Consider the following 20,299-nt stretch of genomic DNA (forward strand, 5'->3'; position numbering starts at 1 on the left):
TCCAGCAGCGTGTGCAGCAGTCTTCACACACTGCTTCGGGCTCTTCTACTGCCCTGATTTGCTCTGCCGCGTCTCTGATGATGTCATCAGGGACGTGCCAGAGTAAATCAGGACAGTAAAAGGACCCGAAGCAGCGTGTGAAGACTGCTGCACATGCTGCTGGAATCGCCAGGTTCATAGTTGGGACCGTGGGAAGGGAAGGGAAGGGGGGGGCGGTAAGGGACTAAGGGAGCAGAACAGACCGAGGGAAGGGAAAGGGGGGTAGAGGAAACGCTACTGCTGCTGCACAGGGAAGTGGTGTGGGGGGAGGGAAATGGAGGGGAAGGGAATGCTGCTTTGGCTGCTGCACAGGGAAGTGGTGAGAGAGAAATGCTGCTGCATAGGAGGCAGGGAGAGAGACAGATAGATAGAAAAACAGACAGACAGACAGCGGGAGGAAGGGAGACAGAAAGAAAAGAAGAAAGACACAGGGGCAAGGAGATACACAGAAATACAGACAGACAAAGGGGGCCAGGGACAGAGACAGACAGACAGAAAGAAAGACAGCGGGAGGGAGAGAGAGAGAGAAATAAAAACAGACAGACATATATTCTAGCACCCGTTAATGTAACGGGCTAAAATACTAGTAGGTTTATAATTCATCAGTCTCTAGGAATAAGTTCAGGATGTTTTTAGATTGAATCAGGTTGGGCAGACTAGATGGACCATTCAGGTCTTTATCTGCCATCATCTACCATGTTACTATGTTATGTTACTATGTTTTATGTTGCTGTTTTGTATTTGTCTTTTTAAATTATGTATATTATTAGGAGATTTTGGATTTGTATAATATAAATGTTTTAAATAAATAAATAGACCACTGCAACATAACAGGTTTCTGAGAGGCATCAGAAGCAACATTTGCAGCCAGCTTCAGTACCAAGTTCACCTAGGCTTTGTATTTTCTATTTTTCTAATTAGAAGCTCTTGAAGTTGACTGAACTCTGGGCTTCTTACAGAGCAATACAGATAAACTGCAGTAAATGTTATGCAATGTAATGTTTGATCTTTTGCAGGTGGTAAAAATGAAGAGCAACTTGGAAAGATTTCAGATTACAAAACTCTGTCCATTCCAAGAGAAAGTAAGAAGACAATATCTAAGCATAAATGTAAGAGATGAGAAATACTGTTCTGGTTTTGGTGAAAATATGTATTTCATCTTTTTGTAGAGTGTGGTAGAGAGATTAGGTCATACAAAGCTTAGGATGCTGGAGATAGGATTTCTGATAAGAATTGCCGCTGCTGGGTCAGACCAGTGGTCCATCATGCCCAGCAGTCCGCTCATGCGGTGGCCCTTTGGTCAAAGACAGGCACCCTAACTGAGACTAGCCCTACCAGCGCATGTTCTTGTTCAGCAGGAACTTGTCTAACTTTGTCTTGAAGTGCAGCAAGTTCGTCAAACACGATCTGCCTTTGCTAAAACCGTGCTGACTGGTGTCTGTGTCCGTCAAGGTGATCAATGATGCTGTCCTTTATCAGTGACTCTACCATCTTTCCTGGTACTGAGGTCAGACTCGCAGGTCTCTAGTTTCCCGGATCTCCCCTCAAACTTTTTTTGAAGATCAGCGTAACATTCGCCACCTTCCAGTCTTCCGGAATCTTTCCTGATTTGATTGACTATTAGTTGAAGCAGTTCAGCTATGGTCCCTTTCAGTTCCTTGATGACCCTCGGATGGATGCCATCCGGTCCTGGGGATTTATCACTCTTAAGTCTATCAATCTGCCTACACACCTCCTCTAGACTGACCGTTAATCCTGTCAGCTTTCCGTCTTAGTTTCCAGCATATAGCCTGATGGGTTCCGGTATGCTGTGTACATCTTCTTTGGTAAATACAGACGCAAAAAATGTGTTCAGTTTGTCAGCGATTGCTTTGTCCTCTTTTAGCGCTCCCTTTATTCCATGGTCATCCAATCCGCTTCCTTCGCGGGTCATTTTCCCCTTAATATATCGAAAGAACGGCTTAGCCTCCTTGGCTATTTTTTCCTCGTAGTCTCTTTTGGTCCATTTTACCGCCTTATGGCCCGCGTTGATGTTGTTTGTGCTTGTTCCAGTTTTTGTCCGTTGAAGTTTTCTTGTCTCTGATCGCTTCCTTCACCTCTACAGTGAGCCACACCGGTTCTTTGTTCATTTTCCTCTTGGATCCCTTGTTGATACGCGGTATATATAGATTTTGCGCCTCGGTGACTGTGTCCTTAAAAAGGGACCAAGCTTGCTCTAGCATTTTTACAGTGCTTATTCTCTTCTTAATCTTCTTCCCTACCATGAGTCTCATCCCTTTGTAATTCCCTTTTCGGAAGTTCAGTGCCGTGGCTGTCGTTTTGAACCGATGTTTCTTCCCTGCATCCAGATCAAAGTGGATCATATTGTGATCGCTGTTTCCCAGTGTCCCTTCTACTTCTACATCTTGTGTCGGTCCTCGCAGGCCATTTAGAATTAAGTCCAGAATTGCATTTCCTCTAGTATTTTCCTTGACAAGTTGTTCCAGGAAGCAATTGCCTACAGCATCCAAGAACTTGGTCTCTAATGCAGCCAAAGATGCCTAGGTTCCAGTCTATTCCCGGATAGTTGAAGTCACCCATGATAACTGTGTTGCCTCCCTTGCAGTTGTGTTTAATCTCGTCTGTCATTTCTCTGTCAATTTCTTCGGACTGCCCTGAGGGTCGATAGTAGATGCCGATCTTCGTTTCCAGGCCATTTGTTCTGGAATTTTGATCCATAGAGACTCTTTCTTATCTGTCAGTTGTGGCGTGTTCTCTCCAGTAGATTCAGTTTCCTCTTTGATGTATAATGGCAACGCTCCCACATTTTTGAGCCACTCTTTCTCTGCAATATAGTTTGTATCCCGGTAGCACAGTGTCCCAGACGTTTTCCTCAGTCCACCATGTTTCCATGATGCCTATGATGGCAACGTTATCTTTTTGTGCCATGGCTTCTAATTCACCCATCTTATTTCTAAGGCTCCTTGCGCTCGTGTACATACACTTGAGTTTGCGGCCTGTTCCTTTCTTGCATTTCCTTCCCTCTTGTGTCCTTTTCGATCTGTCTTGCCTGTAATCTGGTGAGTCTTTCCCTCTATCTTCTTGCATGGTATCCTCCGGGTATACCGGTTCCCAAACCATCAACTCTCTTTCTTGGTCGACTGTCGGCTTTCCCCTTCTTCCTAATTTAAAAACTTGTCCACTTCTCTCTTGATGTTGCTTGCAAGTAGCCTCGTTCCGTCTCTGCTGAGGTGGAATTCATCCTTCCTGTAGAGCTTGCTCTTCCCCCAGAACGTCGCCCGGTTGTGCACAAAGTGGAATCCTTCTTCCTCACACCAGCGCCACATCCACACGTTGATGGCTTACAGTTCCATCTGCATCTTCTCATCTGCCCTGATGAAGCAATAGTTCTAGATCAGGGGTGTCCAACTGCGGCCCGAGGGCCACATGCAGCCCCGTGAAGTATTTTGTGCAGCCCTGTGAAGTATTTTGTGCAGCCCCGGTCGAGGGCGATGCAGTGTTTTCCTCTGCTGCCCCCGGGTGTTTACCGTTTTGCCAGCTCCCTCCTCTGTCTTGCTGCAGTGTTTGTGCAGCCCCAGAAAATTTTTTATGGCCAATGCAGCCCAGGGAAGCCAAAAGGTTGGACACCCCTATTCTAGATAATCAGTTGATATAAGCACAGTAGTTGATATTAAATTAATGAGAAACAGCATTCAATGGAGATGATGACTTCAGAAGGGTTAGTACTGATATATACACACTAGTGTTTTAGCCCATTACATTTGTTACAGTAACGGGTGCTAGAATAGCCCCACCTATACCCTAACTCTGACCCCACCCATGCCCCGCCTCTATCATGCCCGGACCCTGCCTCCCACTGATCCCAGTCCCACCACCTCACCTTTCACCATTTCCTTTGTACCCTTTTGGCCCTCATAGATCCTCCATTGCATTTATCACCCGACAGGGTCTTTACTTACCCGAAGTGGCAGCAGCACTCCTGACGTACCAACCTTTCCTCCCTCAGTGCCCCAAAGCAGCAGTGGTCCTACCATTTCCATCTCTCCCTTTCACACCCTCTACCATCTCTCTCTGACCCTGTTTCACCTCTTTTGCCATCTTTCCCTTTCCTGTCCCCCTCTGTCCTTCCCCAAGACCATCTCTCTCTCCTCCCCCTCCACACTCCCTGAAGCTTATCTCTCCCTATCCCCTACCATCTCTCATGGTCCCCCTAGTAGCCCCTCTGTCCTTCTCATCCATCTGTCTCTGTCTCCCCTTTCCTCACTTGAGTCCAACATCTCTCCCTTCTCCCACTCCCTCCCCCGTATCTGGGGGAAATCCACTGCTTTATTTTAAGCAGCATAAATTTGTTCTACTCTTTCGGACCTGTGGTCTGTCTCAGTATGGTAGCTCTTATGCTTCTCTGGCTTACTTCCTTTTGTTCTCTAGTCACCTTCTGCCTCATCCCATCCCTGTACACCATGTCCTCCCTCCTATCTCTCCTCTTTCCCTCCATCCCTGTGTACCATCTCCTCCCTCTCTTTACCCCTCCTATGGTCTGGTATCTTTATCCTCTTTCCCAGTCTGGCATCTCTCTCCCCTCTTTCTCTTCCCCCCTTTTTGTTCTGGCATCTCTGTCTTTCCCTTCCCCTCCCCCTGCCTTAGTCTTGAACCTCTTCCCCCTCCTTCCTTTCCCTGGTCTGACATCTCTCTATTCTCTCTCTCTCCCCCACCCCACCCCCTTTCCCATCCAGTAGTCTTAACATTCCCTTTCCTTCCTCTTCCTCCCATGGTTGGGCATCTCTATCTGCCCCTTCCCTTTCTTCCCTAGTAGGTCTGGCCCTTTACTTTACTTTTCTCCCCATCCCTGAGGTCCAGCATCTCTTACCCTCACCATGCTATTCCTCCCCATCCCTCACTGCGTGATCCATCCCCATCCCTCACTGCTTGCTCACTGATCTCCTTGCGGTGCTGCTCTAACTCTTTGGTCGTAGGCAGCATAAGTGAAATAAACACGCTGCCTCTGGTGACCTGGAAGCTTTCTCTTTGCTACTGTTTTCCGCCTATGTGGGGGCAGGAAGCAGTAGCAGAGGAAAAGCTTCTGGGTCACCGAAGGCAGTTTGGTTATTTTTTTTTTTTTTTAACTTGAAAATCTTTATTAAAAGTTTTATAATATACAAGCAAAATTTGGATATCAAGGCTCAATCACTCCATAGTATGTAACAAAACACAACAGAATCAGAACTCACAATAAAGCAAGAAGAAAACATCATTGACAAACAGATATCCCCTGCAATGAATCACAAATCCCCCCACCCCACCCAAGTAAACTGAAATATACAAAGTGGACAACTCCCTGTTGTTCCTTCAGGCAGTTATCCCCACAGCAACAATCCCCCCAATTCCCCCAGCCCCAGTAAACTTAGACCAAAGTATCAATCTTGTCCATAATAACAGTCCAAGTTCGAATAGATGAAAAATAGTGCCCATGCCGTTTAGCAATGGAAAGTTCCATGGTACACAATTGATGAAATTTCAAATACCATTCTAACATAACAGGTGCCTCGGATCTTTTCCAGTAATTAGCAATTAAACATTTAGCTGCAGCCAATCCCCACCTTCGGAGTTTAGTTTGCCAAGTGTGTTCACACACATTATGGAAGCCCAGTAAACATTCTACTGGCACCAACGGGAGCACAAATTGTAACAATTGGGATAAACAGCCCACAACATGTTTCCAGAAAATTTGTAAAGGAAGACAATCCCACCAGATATGTAAAAAGGTGCCCACGGCCCCCCCACACCTCCAACACATTGCAGAAGATCCCAGAAACATTTTATGTAACCTAGCGGGGGTATAATACCACCTGGTAAACACCTTGTAGGCATTCTCCTGTATAAGAACACAAGAGGATGCCTTTCCCACCTCAAGACAAAGTTGGGTCCACTCCCTCTCCGAAAAAGAACACCCCAAGTCCCGTTCCCAAAGACCTTTGTAGTTAGGGTGAAAGACAACCGATCCCCTAAAATATTGATAAAGAACTGAAATGGGTTTGGGCAGGTTACGAAGTGTAAGCCACAAATGTTCCAAGGGAGCCCTCGTCTTGATCGATTCCCCAGTCCAGCCCTGTGATTGAATAAAATGTCGGGTTTGGGAGTAAGCTAAAAAATCCCCCTTAGGCAAAGCTGTACTCTTCTGAAAAGCCTCAAAGGACACCAGTATCCCCTTATGAAGGACATCAGAAAACGTCCGGAGCCCCTGACGCTCCCAGCGCTGAAAAACCGAGCTCTCCCTACCCGCCGGGAAAAAAGGTTCATCACTCAACGCCCCCAACAGCGAAGGCACCATCCCTGCTCCCCATTTCTTCCGCGTCTCACACCATATCCGCAAAAGGTGAGTCAAAATAGGGTTATTCAAAGTTCTGAAAACCACCCGATCTGATAAAGAAGACCAAAGCAAGGATCGTAAAACCCGGTTACCCATTAATTGCTGTTCCAATTGTACTACACATTTTTGTTCAGCTATATCCCAATCCAACAAAAGTCTCAACTGCGCCACCCTATAATACCAGAACAAGTTGGGAAGTGCTCGCCCCCCAGACTCACGAGGCAACCACAGACACTGACGAGATATCCGAGGCGGTTTCCCCTTCCAAATAAACCGAAAGAAGAGAGCATGAAGTTCTTTTAACACCACAGACGGGAGCGGTATAGGTAATGTTTGAAAAAGAAATAATAAACGAGGCAAAATATTCATTTTAGTAACCGCTATCCGTCCCCACCAAGACAACCACAGCCCAGACCACCGCTGTAAATCCGCCTTAATCTGCCTAATAATGGGGGTATAATTTAAAGTGTATAGTTGAGAAAGATCTCGAGAAATAGAAATCCCCAAGTATTTCAGCGCCCCAGAAGCCCAACGGAACGGAAATCTCCCCGACAATCCCCTTTCATCAGCAGCAGTCAAAGTGATTCCCAACAATTCCGACTTATCTGGATTGACAGTAAAACCGGACACCAGACCAAATTCAGCAAAAATGTCTAACAAGATGGGAAGGGAAAATTCAGGGTCCCGCACATATAACAAAACGTCGTCAGCAAACAACGCCAGCCTATGTTCCTGAGCCCCAATCCATACTCCTCTCAAATCTGGATGCTCACGTATGCGGATAGCTAAGGGCTCAATCGACAACGCAAACAAGAGCAGAGAGAGAGGGCACCCCTGACGAGTACCCCGTTCAATTGAAAAAAACTCCGTGTAGCCCCCATTCACCCTAATAGTCGCCCTCGGAGATCGGTAGAACGCCCGCACCCAAGCTAGAAAAAAATCTCCACATCCCGTCCATTCCATGATCTGCCATAAAAAGTCCCAACCCACCTGATCAAAAGCTTTCTCCGCATCAACTGCTAAAAGAGCTACTTTATCCAAAGTTTGCTGCGCCTCCCAGATGAGATGCAACGTTCTTCGAATATTATCACTAACCTGACGTCGTTGAATAAACCCCGATTGATCCATATGAATCAGGCTAGGCAAGCACTTCCCCAGCCGGAGGGCCAAAACTTTTGCCAAAATTTTTGCATCGGTGTTCAATAGCGAAATGGGCCGATACGCCCCACAACTAGCAGGGTCTCTCCCCGGTTTAAGTAATATAGAAATACCCGCGTCTCCCATCGATGGCGGCAGCATATTACCTCCCCTCAACCCATTAATAACCCGTACCAATAAAGGAGCTAGAACATCCCGATACTGTTTGTAAAAACTATTGGTGTACCCATCTAAACCCGGGGACTTTCCCAATTTCAATCTGGCAATAACCCCCAGTACTTCCCCCAAGGAGACAGGACTATTAAGATATGCTATATCAGAGTCACCCAGGTGTGGCAACGTCACTTTATCCAAATACGCCATGATAGATTCCAATTGTACCCCCTCCACTTTCCCATATAATTTGGTGTAAAAGGAAAGAAAGACCTTCTTAATAGCCCCATCAGTACACTGCAGCTTCCCCTCCATATCCCTAATCCGTGTAATAGCGGTTCGTGCTTGTTTCAATTTAATGTACCGAGCGAGTCGCGAGCCAGCTTTATTACTATATTCATATATCGTCTGGCGCAGTCTTAGTCTATAAAAATCAATCTCCTCCATCTGTAGAAGAGAAAGCTCATGACGCGCTCTCATAAGCTGTGCAAACACTTCTGGGTCAGGAGAACACTGGTGTTGCCTCCCCAGAGAAATCAAAGTCTCCCGGAGGGATATAGCTCTGTGCTCCCGCTGTCGCTTAAGACGGGCCCCCCATTTAATAAAGACCCCTCTGACCACAGCCTTAAGAGCATCCCACAATATGCTGTCCCCAACCATATCATTATCATTGTCATGCAGATTAGTAATAGCCTCCCCCACCTCTTTGTCTACCTCCTTATGTTTTAACAATGATTCATTAAGTCTCCAAAAGGCCCGATGATGCCCCACATCCCAATAGCCTTCACAAGCTATCCAGACTGGTGCATGATCAGAGATATGTATAGCTTCAATTTCAGCTGCCCGTATTCCCCCCCACTGATTACGATGGGTCCAAAGACTATCAATCCTAGCATAGGAACTGTGAACAGATGAATAACATGTATATGACCTCTGAGTAGGGTGGTGCAAGCGCCAGCCATCAATCAAGCCCAGGGAGGACATCAAGGCTAGAAAAGCTTTACGAGAGGCGCGTGAAAATGACCGCGGTCCTCCCTGAGAGTGATCAAGTACCACGTCAGGCGTGACATTGAAATCCCCACCCAAATATACTGACCCCCCAACAAAGTTAACCAAATCTTCTTTAAGAGAGCCATAGAAGGCCGCCTGACCCCTGTTAGGACCATAGATATTAATCACAGTGATAAGACGCCCCTGCAATGTACCCTGCAGTGCCAAACACCTTCCCCCCGCATCCCTATATACCTTCAAAACAGTAAACCCCAAACCCTTGCGGATAAGAATTGCCAGTCCTCCCACCTTTTTGGTAGACTGAACACTGTGATGCGTCCATATATGCTCAAAGTGAGAGGACCGCAAGACTCCCACATGTCTGGGTCTCAAATGGGTTTCCTGAAGCATACAGATATCCCAGTTTAATCTATTCAATTCACGATACACTATACTACGTTTACCCAGACTGTTCAAACTGTTTACATTCCATGATCCAATAGTTAAAAGTTTACTCTTACTCTGTCCCAAACCCCCCCACCCCCCCTGTCCCCAAAGCTGACCCCTTCAGTGAAGGTCTAGCCAGTCCTTAGAAAGTGAAAATTACCCCAGGTGACTAGCCCAAGCAGCTCCCCATAACAGCAACACAGAACCAAAAACTACAGCAAAACAAGCCGCCAGGAAAGCTAAAGAGAAACATCAGAAAATGCAGAGTCTCTTTCAAAGAACCTGACCGGAGATAGCACACCACTCAGTACCTCTCCCGGTCCAGCCCAATCAAGACGGCCCTGATAAGGAATAATCAAAATAAGAAGTCTCCGTCATCATCAGGTCCCCTGCTTAGCTGCTCGCTTGCCAGAGCGCAGAACTGTTGACCAAGCGCCAGGTCCTCCCGAAGTGCTAGCTGTCGCAGGTACTGGTACCGTTTCAGGAATATTCACACAACCCAGCTCTTTCATAGCTAGCCAGGCTTCCGTGACCGTAGCCACCTTTCGAGACCTCCCGTTGACGGTAAGCCAGACCCCAAAGGGGAACAGCCAGCTGTATTTATGGCCGCCATCCCTCAGCACTTGCGTGACTTCCTTGAACGCCCTGCGCTTCTGCAGTGTAGACCAAGATGTCCTGATATACGCCCACTTCCAACTCATTCCAGCGAAAATGGGGGTGACGCCTTGCCATCTGCAAAAGCTTCTCTTTAAGGGAATAATCTGTGAAGCAGGCTATGATATCTTTAAAGCCAGGACCTTTCACAGGACCTAAGCTCCGATGTGCTCTCTGCAGCTTAATCTCCTCAGGTATCTCGGCTCCATCAACACCCAGAAGGCTCCGACAGAACTCTCGCACCACACTCCTGCAATCACGATATGCCTCCCCCTCTGGGATTCCTTTAAAGCGCAGGTTACACCGGCGTGACCTATTCTCCAGATCTTCCACCTGCGCCTGTAACTCCTGTAGCTCAGATGAGAAATGGGCTGTGGACTCCTTAATCCCGGCAACTGTGCCAGACAAGACCTCCATGTGCTCCTCAGAGGCCGACACTCGGGCTCCCAGCTCCCCCACATCCGCCCGGAGCTCAGCCAGAGCAATCTTAACATCTACTCGCACTCCCACCATTTCGTTCTTCAGATCCTGGAACCATGTTTGAAAGGTCTTGTGGACCGTCTCACTGAGCTCCCCCGAAAGCTCCACAGTCCCAGCATCAAGCAGCTCCGCCGACGGCCCCGCGGCCATTTTGAGCGAGTCTCCGGCACTCCCCTGCGCCTCACATGCCGTTTTCTCTCCTCCGTCGCTGAAATACTTGAATTTATCCAGCTTCTTCCGCGTCGCCATGGTCTCCCCCGCGAAACGCGATCCTGTTAATAAGCGCGATTTAGCGCTGGAAGCTTGAAAAGCACTTTTCCACACCGGCCCCTACGGAGCTCCCGATTTAGGCAACCATGCGCTAGGATGACGTCACTTCCTCCCCCATTTACAAATAAGCAAAGAGACTTTATTAATTGGGAAGAATACATACTTTGTAAACGGGTTTCTACCAGAGCCTCTAATGTTTATAAATTTTTATCAACACAACTAATATACTAATATCCCACGCTTCTTTGAACTCAGTCACAGTTTTACTCTCCACTACCTTTCTCGGGAGCGCATCAACCCTTTTGTGTCCCATCCGTGTGGCAGAAACCAGGTCTCTTGCATCTTTCAAGCCTTCATAAGAAACCCCACGTGCTGTTGGAAGGAAATGAGGAGATAGGCACAAGGGGGTGTGGGGGGTCAGAGAACCCTAAAAGAAGAGTCGAGAAAGGAGACAGCGAGAAGGAGAAGACCAGATTTCACTGGGACAGACCCAGCACCAACCAAGAGCGGGACAAAATTCAAAGCCAAGAAAAGCAACATTAGCTCCCTTCCAAGACGCCTCACAGGTCGCCATGACATGATACAAAGCTGAACCCTTTTCAGAAGGTACTCCGAGCCATGCCTGCAAAAATCCTTTCATGACTCACAATAAAAGTAAACCATTAAAAAATATTTTTTAAAAACAGATTAAAGGATATGCCAGTAACATTCCCTCATTAGTACAATTTTGTGGCTGAAAAGAACAAAACCTGCTTACTCTCTGTTCTTATGTCTGTCCCAAGGCACGGACAAATAATTGCGGTAGGTTTTCAGCCTGTGTCCCGTCTGCCACTACTGCCAAGATACCCTGAGCTACTGTTTCTGCCAGGATGAGGCCTTGAACCCGTCGATCCACTCAGGTAGCAATTCCTCTTCCCTCACCCCTTTCAACGAGCGCAAATCCTACCGTGAAACAGAATGCCAGCGCAGGGGAATGAGAGAAAAGGGAACGAAAAGCATTCACTCAAGCCAAGCAAGTCTCCAGCAGCGTGAGAAACTTTAAACAGCCTGGCCGGATGAGAATCCAGTACTGCCAAGGCCCAGTGAGTGACTGTGAAATGGGGAGGGAGGGGGGGACCAAAGGAGACACCACATCACTCAGCCAACACTCAGCTAAACACTACCACTCATTGCTTTAATTTAGTTAGAAATGGAACGAGGCATGAAAGTGTTCTAAAATCATCCAAAATACCATCACACAGGTTATTCGAATTCTAGCTGCCTTAGGAGTCTTGGGGAAAACCCAAAAGAAGGGGAGGGCAGATGCAAGGTGGCAGAGATGGAAAACAGCAAAAGAATTCAAAGACCAGGACAGCTGATAGGACCTGATAGGCCTGTCTCGTCTCTGCTTTCTCCCTCGCTTCTCTGCAGTCTTCCCGATGTCAGCGCTGACATCGGAGGGAGGGAGGGCTTTGCTTAAGCCCTCCCTCTGATGTCAGCGCTGACATCGTGGAAGACTTCCATTCCAATGGCTGTGTGCTACGGCAGAGCAGGTAGGGAGAAGACGAGCCTTGCGGCTCGAGTACATCCAACCCCGCAGGAATCCCGTGACCCTAGGGGGCGTCCCCACGGGATCCCTGTGACCCGAAGGGGGAACCCGCGGGATTCCCGTCATCCCTGTTCCCGTGCAGCTCTCTATTCCCAACCCTTTCCTGGAGGATCACAAGGCCAGTCGGGTTTTTGGAATACAATCGAAAAAACAGGTTCTGCACACAACTGTGGATAGATTTAGACAAGAGGAAAAGACCTCAGAAGCCTGCACCAAATAGAATAAGAACTTCACAATGTGGTTGTTTGCAGGCTGATTAGAACATAATTGAATTTATCAATAATATCAATAATATTTAGACGCTGTAATGATTATAATCAGCAAAAATGCACTTATCTCAGTAGTGGATAAGAGCCCGACGGGACCTGTTTTGCCCAAGTGCCTCCTTCCCATGTCTTTAGTGCCCCTAGTGCCTGCTTCCCATGTCCCTCTCACTGCCTTCCACACTTTGTCCCACCCCCAAAGCCAGCCTGCCTGCCTACCTCTCTCCCTCCCTCCCTTGCTAAAACCAGCCTTCTTGCCTGCCTACCTCCTTCCCTCCCTGTTGCACAAAAAAAAAAGCCTTCCTCCTTCCTTTCCCCTGGTCCGCTTCTGTCTTACCGCCCTGCTGCTGCTACTGCTAAAGCCGACAGGAAGTCTTCTTTCCGACGTCAATTCTGATATTGGAGAGGACGTTCTCGGCAAGCCAGGCAGTGATTGGCTGGCCCAGAACGGAAAGAAGACTTCCTGTTGGCTTTAGCAGCAGCAGCAATTTTGCCAGCCCTGTGCGGACCGGCAAAAATTTCCTGCGGACCGTTCCCGGTCTGCGGACTGGCAGTTGAAGAACAGTGTTCTATATCATTTGAAGCAGGCCATGTTACATTAAGTGTCTTCCCTTTTTTCTTAGGGGTGGGAGGAGAAGGCAGGGAAGGGTTATTTATTAGCTACTTGGTCAGGGGAGAATTAATGAAGGCAGATTATGGAGCTAATTAAAGGTATATACACCTTTTAATTCTAGACAATAAAATTTAATAAGACAAGAACAGATAGGAAGAGATAGGTTGAGCTTGAGAAGAATCTAAATACTGCTGCTTGTAATATGCAATATCTGGTTTTGTCTTGCAGTTAACTGGTCATCTAGAGGAAATGCTTCAGACAGCCTACAATAAATTTCACATGTGGCAGTCAAAGCGTATGCTTAAGAAAACGTGAAACTCCAGTGAGCTGCATTTCACAAGACAACCCGTAATGCCTGTAAGAGGATAACCTATCCGATGAGCTGATGGCACAGATGGTGCAGGAAGAGCTGCATCATTGGACTTGCACATTACCTTTTGAAAGGATCTGTTATTAAACTTGAAAACAAGGTGATACATTGAGACAACCAAACAAGAATGAGCCAAGAGGCAACTAAAAATACCCCCTCCACTCTGTTTACAGCAGTTACTCAGGAACTGCTTTCACAACCGAGTTAACTTTTTGAAGAAAGCAAAATTCAGAGTGGCATTTTATTTTGGGTTTTGTGGCACAGGGTATGGAACTGAATTTATTTTTTAACTCATCGGGATTCCTTTGTTTTATTGGCTCTATTTTGTACCCGGTGAAAGAGAGGTTATAATATTTTAAGACGAGCAAAGGGTGCATGCTTCTTGCTGACACTCAGCTGTTGGAGGACAATGCTTCTGTCACGTGTTACCCAAAGAGGTTTGGAAGCAACCTAATATTGCACTGAAGGAGGATGATGGATAAGGGTGAGCAGCCATGTGCAAGAAGCACTTTTCTGAAAGACTTTGGGTTTTATGCAGAATTCCCACAGAGACAGCGAGGTGCATGTTTCCTTCTCTGTTTGCTGGTGAATGGGTGTACTTGTTCTTTCAAAGCAGCAAGTGCTTTGAGAGAAAAAAAAAGTTAAGAAATGCATTTTTATGACAGTTTCAAAAAGTTTTTTTTTTTTTTTTACAACTAATATAAACTCTAAGGACATTGACAACTTATTTTCACACCCCTAGATTTCCCTTTTCTTGACGGAGGCCGCTTGTCTCCAGCTGACTGTTATTTGTTTTGGCGAAGCGATAATCATCACAAAAAACAGAAACAGAAAACACACAAAATCTAGTTAAGAAAAGTAGGGTCAGATAATGGTCTTCCAAAAAGGGGGAGAGGCCTGAAGAGGTCCAAATGACAAGGCTATGAAAACAAAAAAAGCCACCATTTTGAAATACTTTCATTTATATCTGGAATTTTGGAATCTGTGCCATACTTTATTCCAAAGGGGGATCTGCTTGCTGTTTCTCTGAGACTTAACTGTCTTGTATTAAAAGAAAAACAAATTCTAACTTTAAACAAAGTAAATATGTTTTATAGGTGCAGTTTAATATCTCTAGTGTGCTTTATTATATCTTTAATATTTTGTCAACTACTTTGGTATAATCTATGCAGCTGTTGCCCTGTATTGGAGTTCAGTGTTATGGAATGAATGTGTGACTGTCAGACTGAGGACATAACTGATAAGTTCTTGGTAAATTCACTGGTTTAACTCATTTTGTTTCTATTTAACTTTTGAGCCAATTGTGTACATTTCAGTATACATACACACCACACCCTGTTCTGTGTGCTGTCATAACAATGAAGTACTTTATAAAATATTTATATTAAAAATATGCACCACCAGTTAGGTCAATAGTGGAAAATCTTGACCATTCCCAATGGAGTACAGTAACCAACAGGGTTTTACATTTTGGCTTTGATATCCTGGTTAGCCCCAGAAGAGAATGTTCTTTCTCACTGTTTAATAAATGTGACTTGTTTGTATTAAGTTGTATGCCCTGGCTTCTACTGTTCCTGTTAACACTGACTGATTGAAGCAGAGGGGCATGAAATTAACATTTATAATTTTTCTAAGAACATAAGAATAGCCTTAGTGGGTCAGACCAAAGGTCCATCTAGACCAGTAACCTGTCGTCACAGTGGCCAATCCAGGTCACTAGTACCTGGCAAAAAACATGAAGAGTAGCAAAATTCCATGCAACTGATCCACACCTGTACATAGCTGGTTGACTTGGAGATGCTGGTCTAACACAGGTCTTCTCAAACCTGCCCTGTTGACAGAATTTTCAGGATTTCTATGATGGAAATGCTTGAAGTTTGCATTATGAGTGTTTTGAAAACAGATCCAGGACAGATTTGGGAAGCATTGACCTAGCTCATGATGGAACTATCTCTCAATTATGGAAACCACTGCAAGGGGACATGTAAATGTTGTTCAAGGTATGCTAACATTAAAAATTTTACTATTCTGACTGGACGATTAGGGTACTCTTGATGTTGCTGGGTACTTCATCAACTTTATTCTGAGTGCAGTGTGGTTAAGTTCTAAAACCAGAAATGCATGCAGATGGATTATTGAAACTTTGTGTAAATGGTGCCCAATTGTAGAGTATTATTTAATTTACATTCTTAAGCTGAACAATTTTATTGAATTTTAAGAATATAAAAGCAGAAAGCAATACATATTCTTGTATCCGTATTATACAAACAACCCTCCAAACATAGACTACAAAACTGTATATATAACAGTGATATTCTCTAAAACCCTCCCACCCACCCCATAGGCACAAGAGAGAATTACAACAAACAGCAGTTATGTATATTTTTTTCCATTTTCTTAGGAGTTTCTTATTCTATTACAGTTGCAGGATTTTTTAGATAATGGCTCTAACTATCTGTAAATTCTTGCCCTTGGTTAAAAATAGTCGGTGATCCCTATGATGGGAAGAAGGGTGATTGCTGAATCTGCAAGACTTCATTTAAAAGAATATATATAAATTGAGTTTTCTTTCATGGTAGGCATCTTCAGAGCTCAAGAGCAAAACAATGAAAATCTGTATAAGAATTTGCTCTTTATCCCTCCTATGGATGAAATTGTTTTTGATGGATTTTCTAACTAAATACAGTACTTACTGTTTTTCCAGTGAAATTGCATCTTGATGACATAGAGATGAATATAGTTTGATCTGCTACTGAAATTAAGTAGCAGATGATAGGGGTATAATAAAATTATTTCCTCTTTCAGGTCTGTAATTGTTATAAGAACATAAGCAATGCCTCTGCTGGGTCAGATCTGAGGTCCATCGTGCCGGCAGTCCGCTCACACAGCGGCCCAACAGGTCCAGGACCTGTGCAGTAATCTTCTATCTATATCCCTCTATCCCCTTTTCCAACAGGAAATTGTCCAATCCTTTCTTGAACCTCTGCCCTATTACACCCTCTGGAAGCGTCCATCAGGTGTCCATCACACGATGGGTAAAGAAGAACCTCCTAGCATTCGTTTTGAATCTGTCCCCTTTCAACTTTTCTGAATGCCCTCTTGTTCTTTTATTTTTCAAAAGTTTGAAGAATCTGTCCCTCTCTACGCTCTCTATGCCCTTCATGATCTTGTAAGTCTCTATCTCTATCGAAGGTGAAAAGGACCGCAACGACAACACTCAACTTCAGAAAAGGAAATTATGATGCCATGAGGAAAATGGTGGGAAAGAAACTCAATAACGCAAGGAAGACGGAGTCCGTAGAAAAAGCCTGGACCCTACTCAAGGGCGTGGTACACAAAGCACAGAACCTGTGCGTCCCCAAGTTCAGGAAAGGGTGCAAAAAAAAAAAACAGAACGAAAAACCCAGTGTGGATAACAAATGCAATGAGGAAGGCGATAAGTGACAAGAAAGCATCGTTCAGCAAATGGAAAAAGGATCAATCAAAGGACAATCTAAAGGAGCATAAAAAACACCAGAAAGAGTGCCACCAAGTGGTTAGAAAAGCAAAAAGAGAATATGAAGAGAAATTAGCGGGGGAAGCAACAAACTTCAAATCGTTCTTCAGATACGTTAAGGGGAAGCAACCAGCAAGGGAGGAAGTGGGACCCTTGGATGATGGAGACAGAAAGGGGGTGGTAAAAGAGAAAAAAGAGATGGCTGACAAGTTAAATGAGTTCTTCACGTCAGTCTTCACGAGGGAGGACACAACCAACATTCCGGAGCCAGAAGAGATCGTAAATGGTGATCAGGAAGATAAGCATTTACTAGAGGTAAGTCAAGAGGATGTCCTCAGGCAGATAGACAGGCTAAAGAGCGACAAATCACCAGGTCCAGACGGCTTTCACCCAAGGGTACTCAAGGAACTGAGGAACGAAATAGCAGAGCCACTTCGACAAATATGCAACCTATCCTTAAAAACTGGAGAGATCCCAGAGGACTGGAAAATAGCAAATGTCACGCCAATCTTCAAGAAGGGTTCGAGGGGCGACCCGGGAAACTACAGGCCGGTGAGCTTGACCTCGGTCCCGGGAAAGATGATGGAAGCGCTGATCAAGGACAGCATCTGTGAACACATCAAAGCCAATGGACAGCTTAAATCAAGTCAGCATGGCTTCTGCAAGGGTAGGTCATGCCTCACTAACTTATTACACTTCTTTGAAGGGGTGAACAGACAGGTGGATAAAGGGGAATCCATAGATATCATTTACCTTGACTTCCAAAAGGCCTTCGACAAGGTACCAAACTGCTTAAGAAACTATGGAACCACGGGGTACAAGGGGAGGTCCACCGATGGATCAAAAATTGGCTGGCAGGCAGAAAACAGAGGGTTGGAGTGAAGGGTCACTATTCAGATTGGAAATGGGTCACGAGCGGGGTGCCGCAGGGGTCGGTGTTGGGACCGCTCCTTTTCAATATATTTATAAATGACCTGGAGGCGGGAACAAAATGCGAGGTCATTAAATTTGCAGACGACACCAAACTATACAGCAGGGTTGAAACAACGGAAGACTGCGAAAATCTCCAAAAGGATCTGACGACACTGGAAGAGTGGGCCAATAAGTGGCAAATGAGTTTTAACATAGGGAAGTGTAAGGTCATGCATGTAGGAAAAAAGAACCCGATGTTCAGCTACAAAATGGGGGGATCACTGCTGGGGGTAAGTAACCTTGAAAGAGACCTGGGAGTAATGGTTGATACAACACTGAAGGCATCGGCACAATGCGCCACAGCCTCAAGGAAAGCAAACAAAATGCTTGGAATCATTAAGAAGGGCATCACGGCCAGGACAAAGGAAGTCATCCTGCCACTTTATCGCGCAATGGTGCGCCCACATCTGGAGTACTGTGTCCAGTATTGGTCACCGCACCTCAAGAAAGACATGGCAGTACTCGAGGGAGTCCAGAGAAGAGCAACTAAACTGATAAAGGGTATGGAAAACCTCTCATATACTGACAGACTGAAAAAGCTGGGGCTATTCTCCCTTGAGAAGCGGAGACTTAGAGGAGACATGATAGAAACCTTCAAGATCCTGAAAGGCATAGAAAAAGTGGACAGGGACAGATTTTTCAGATTATGGGGAAGCACAAGTACAAGGGGGCACTCAGAGAAATTGAAAGGAGACAGGTTTAGAACAAACGCTAGGAAGTACTTTTTCACCCAAAGGGTGGTGGATATGTGGAACGCACTTCCAGAAGCTGTGATAGGCCAGAACAAGTTACATGGCTTCAAAGAAGGTTTGGCTAGGTTCCTAGAGAACAAGGGAATTGAGGGGTACAGATAAGAATTAAGGATAGGAGTAGAGATAGATTATAAAAATAGTCAAGGACCACTGCTCAGGCAATGGGCCTGATGGGCCGCCGCGGGAGTGGACCGCTGGGCGAGATGGATCTCTGGTCTGACTCAGCGGAGGCAACTTCTTATGTTCTTGTTCTTATCATATCCCCTCTAAGTCTCCTCTTCTCCAGGGAAAAGAGACCCAGTTTCTGCAATCTCTCAGCGTATGAAAGGTTTTCCATACCTTTTATCAGACGTGTTGCTCTCCTCTGAACCCTCTCGAGTATCGCCGTATCCTTCTTAAGGTACGGCGACCAATATTGGACGCAGTACTTCAGATGTAGACGCACCATCGCCCGATACAACGGCAGGATAACTTCTTTCGTTCTGGTTGTAATATCCTTCTTGATTATACCTAGCATTCTATTTGTTCTCTTAGCGGCCTCTGCGCACTGTGCCGTCGGCTTCATTATCATGTCCACCATTACCCCCAACTCCCTTTCTTGGGTTCTCTCATTCAATAACATCCCTCCCATCGTATAGCTGTACCTCGGGTTTCTGCTTCCCACATGTAGTACTTTACATTTCTCAACGTTAAACTTCATCTGCCATCTCGTCGCCCATTCCCCTAGTTTGTTCAAGTCCCTTTGTAATTCTTCACAGTCCTCTTTAGTCCGAGCTCCACTAAATAGTTTGGTGTCGTCCGTGAATTTTATTATCTCACACTTTGTCCCTGTTTCTAGATCATTTATAAATATATAAAACTAGTCTTATAGCCTGTTACATTAACGGGTGCTAGAATATATGTGTGTGTGTCTGTCTTTATTTCTTTTTCTCTCTCTTGTCATTTCTTTTTTTTTTTTTTTCCTTGGCTGTCCACAACCACCCCTTGCCTGCTCCCCATCCATTCTCCCTTCCTTTTATCTCCCCTATGTCCTCCACCACCCCATCACTGCTCACCTTATCCAGCAGCAGCCCTTCTCCCTTTGTTTTACCTCCCCTCTGTCCAGCAGTAGGCCTCCCTTCATTTTTCTGCCCCCCCCCCCCCCCTGTTCATTACATGGGCTCAGTTCCATAGAGAGCAATGGAGAAACCATAGCATTCAAAAGCTGCTCCTAACAGTCTGGAACACAGTCCCACTACTTTTCAGACTCTGGAGCAGCAGGGGTCATCTGCTCCTGCCCCTCCCATCCAGACAGGAAAAGGGGCAGGGAGGCTATGAACTGGAACAAAAAAGAAAACAGTTTTTAATCCAGCCACTCTTCTGCTGCCGCTGTAGGCTGGCCTACTCCCCTGGATCGGTGTTCTGTGCAGGAGTTGCAGCCATTTTGAAGATTGGTCTGCTCTGCTCCTTGCCTTAGTATATTTTTAAGTTGAAAGACGTGGCGGCTCCGCTTCCTCTCAAGATCCCCGACTGCATCGGACTTCCAACGCAGTTGGGGATCCTGAGAGGAGCCGCTGCCTCATCTTTCAGCTTAAAAATATACTAAGGGCAGACCGAAGAACAGCACGGCCGACATCCGCCTCAGGGGAGGAGAGTGTTTTGCGCGCATGCGCACTCCTATCTGCGGTGCCCTACAGCGCATGGAAAA

General features: G+C 45.7%; 1 protein-coding gene across 5 annotated transcripts in view; it reads left to right on the forward strand.

Annotated features, from left to right (window-relative positions):
* Positions 1–15,424, forward strand: part of GTF2H1 (general transcription factor IIH subunit 1) — a 92,568-nt gene extending 77,144 nt beyond the window's left edge. For 4 of the 5 annotated variants that reach the window (XM_033928586.1, XM_033928583.1, XM_033928585.1 and 1 more), the window contains exons 14-15: positions 1,056–1,148; positions 13,251–15,424. In XM_033928586.1, coding sequence (XP_033784477.1) covers positions 1,056–1,148; positions 13,251–13,337 — 180 coding nt within the window. In that variant the 3' untranslated portion in view covers positions 13,338–15,424. The remainder of the gene's footprint in view (positions 1–1,055; positions 1,149–13,250) is intronic. The other variant, XM_033928587.1, reaches the window with a different exon arrangement.
* The last annotated feature ends 4,875 nt before the right edge of the window (positions 15,425–20,299 follow it).

Source organism: Geotrypetes seraphini, chromosome 19 (assembly GCF_902459505.1).
Source record: "Geotrypetes seraphini chromosome 19, aGeoSer1.1, whole genome shotgun sequence".
Classification (NCBI taxonomy): Eukaryota; Metazoa; Chordata; class Amphibia; order Gymnophiona; family Dermophiidae; genus Geotrypetes; species Geotrypetes seraphini.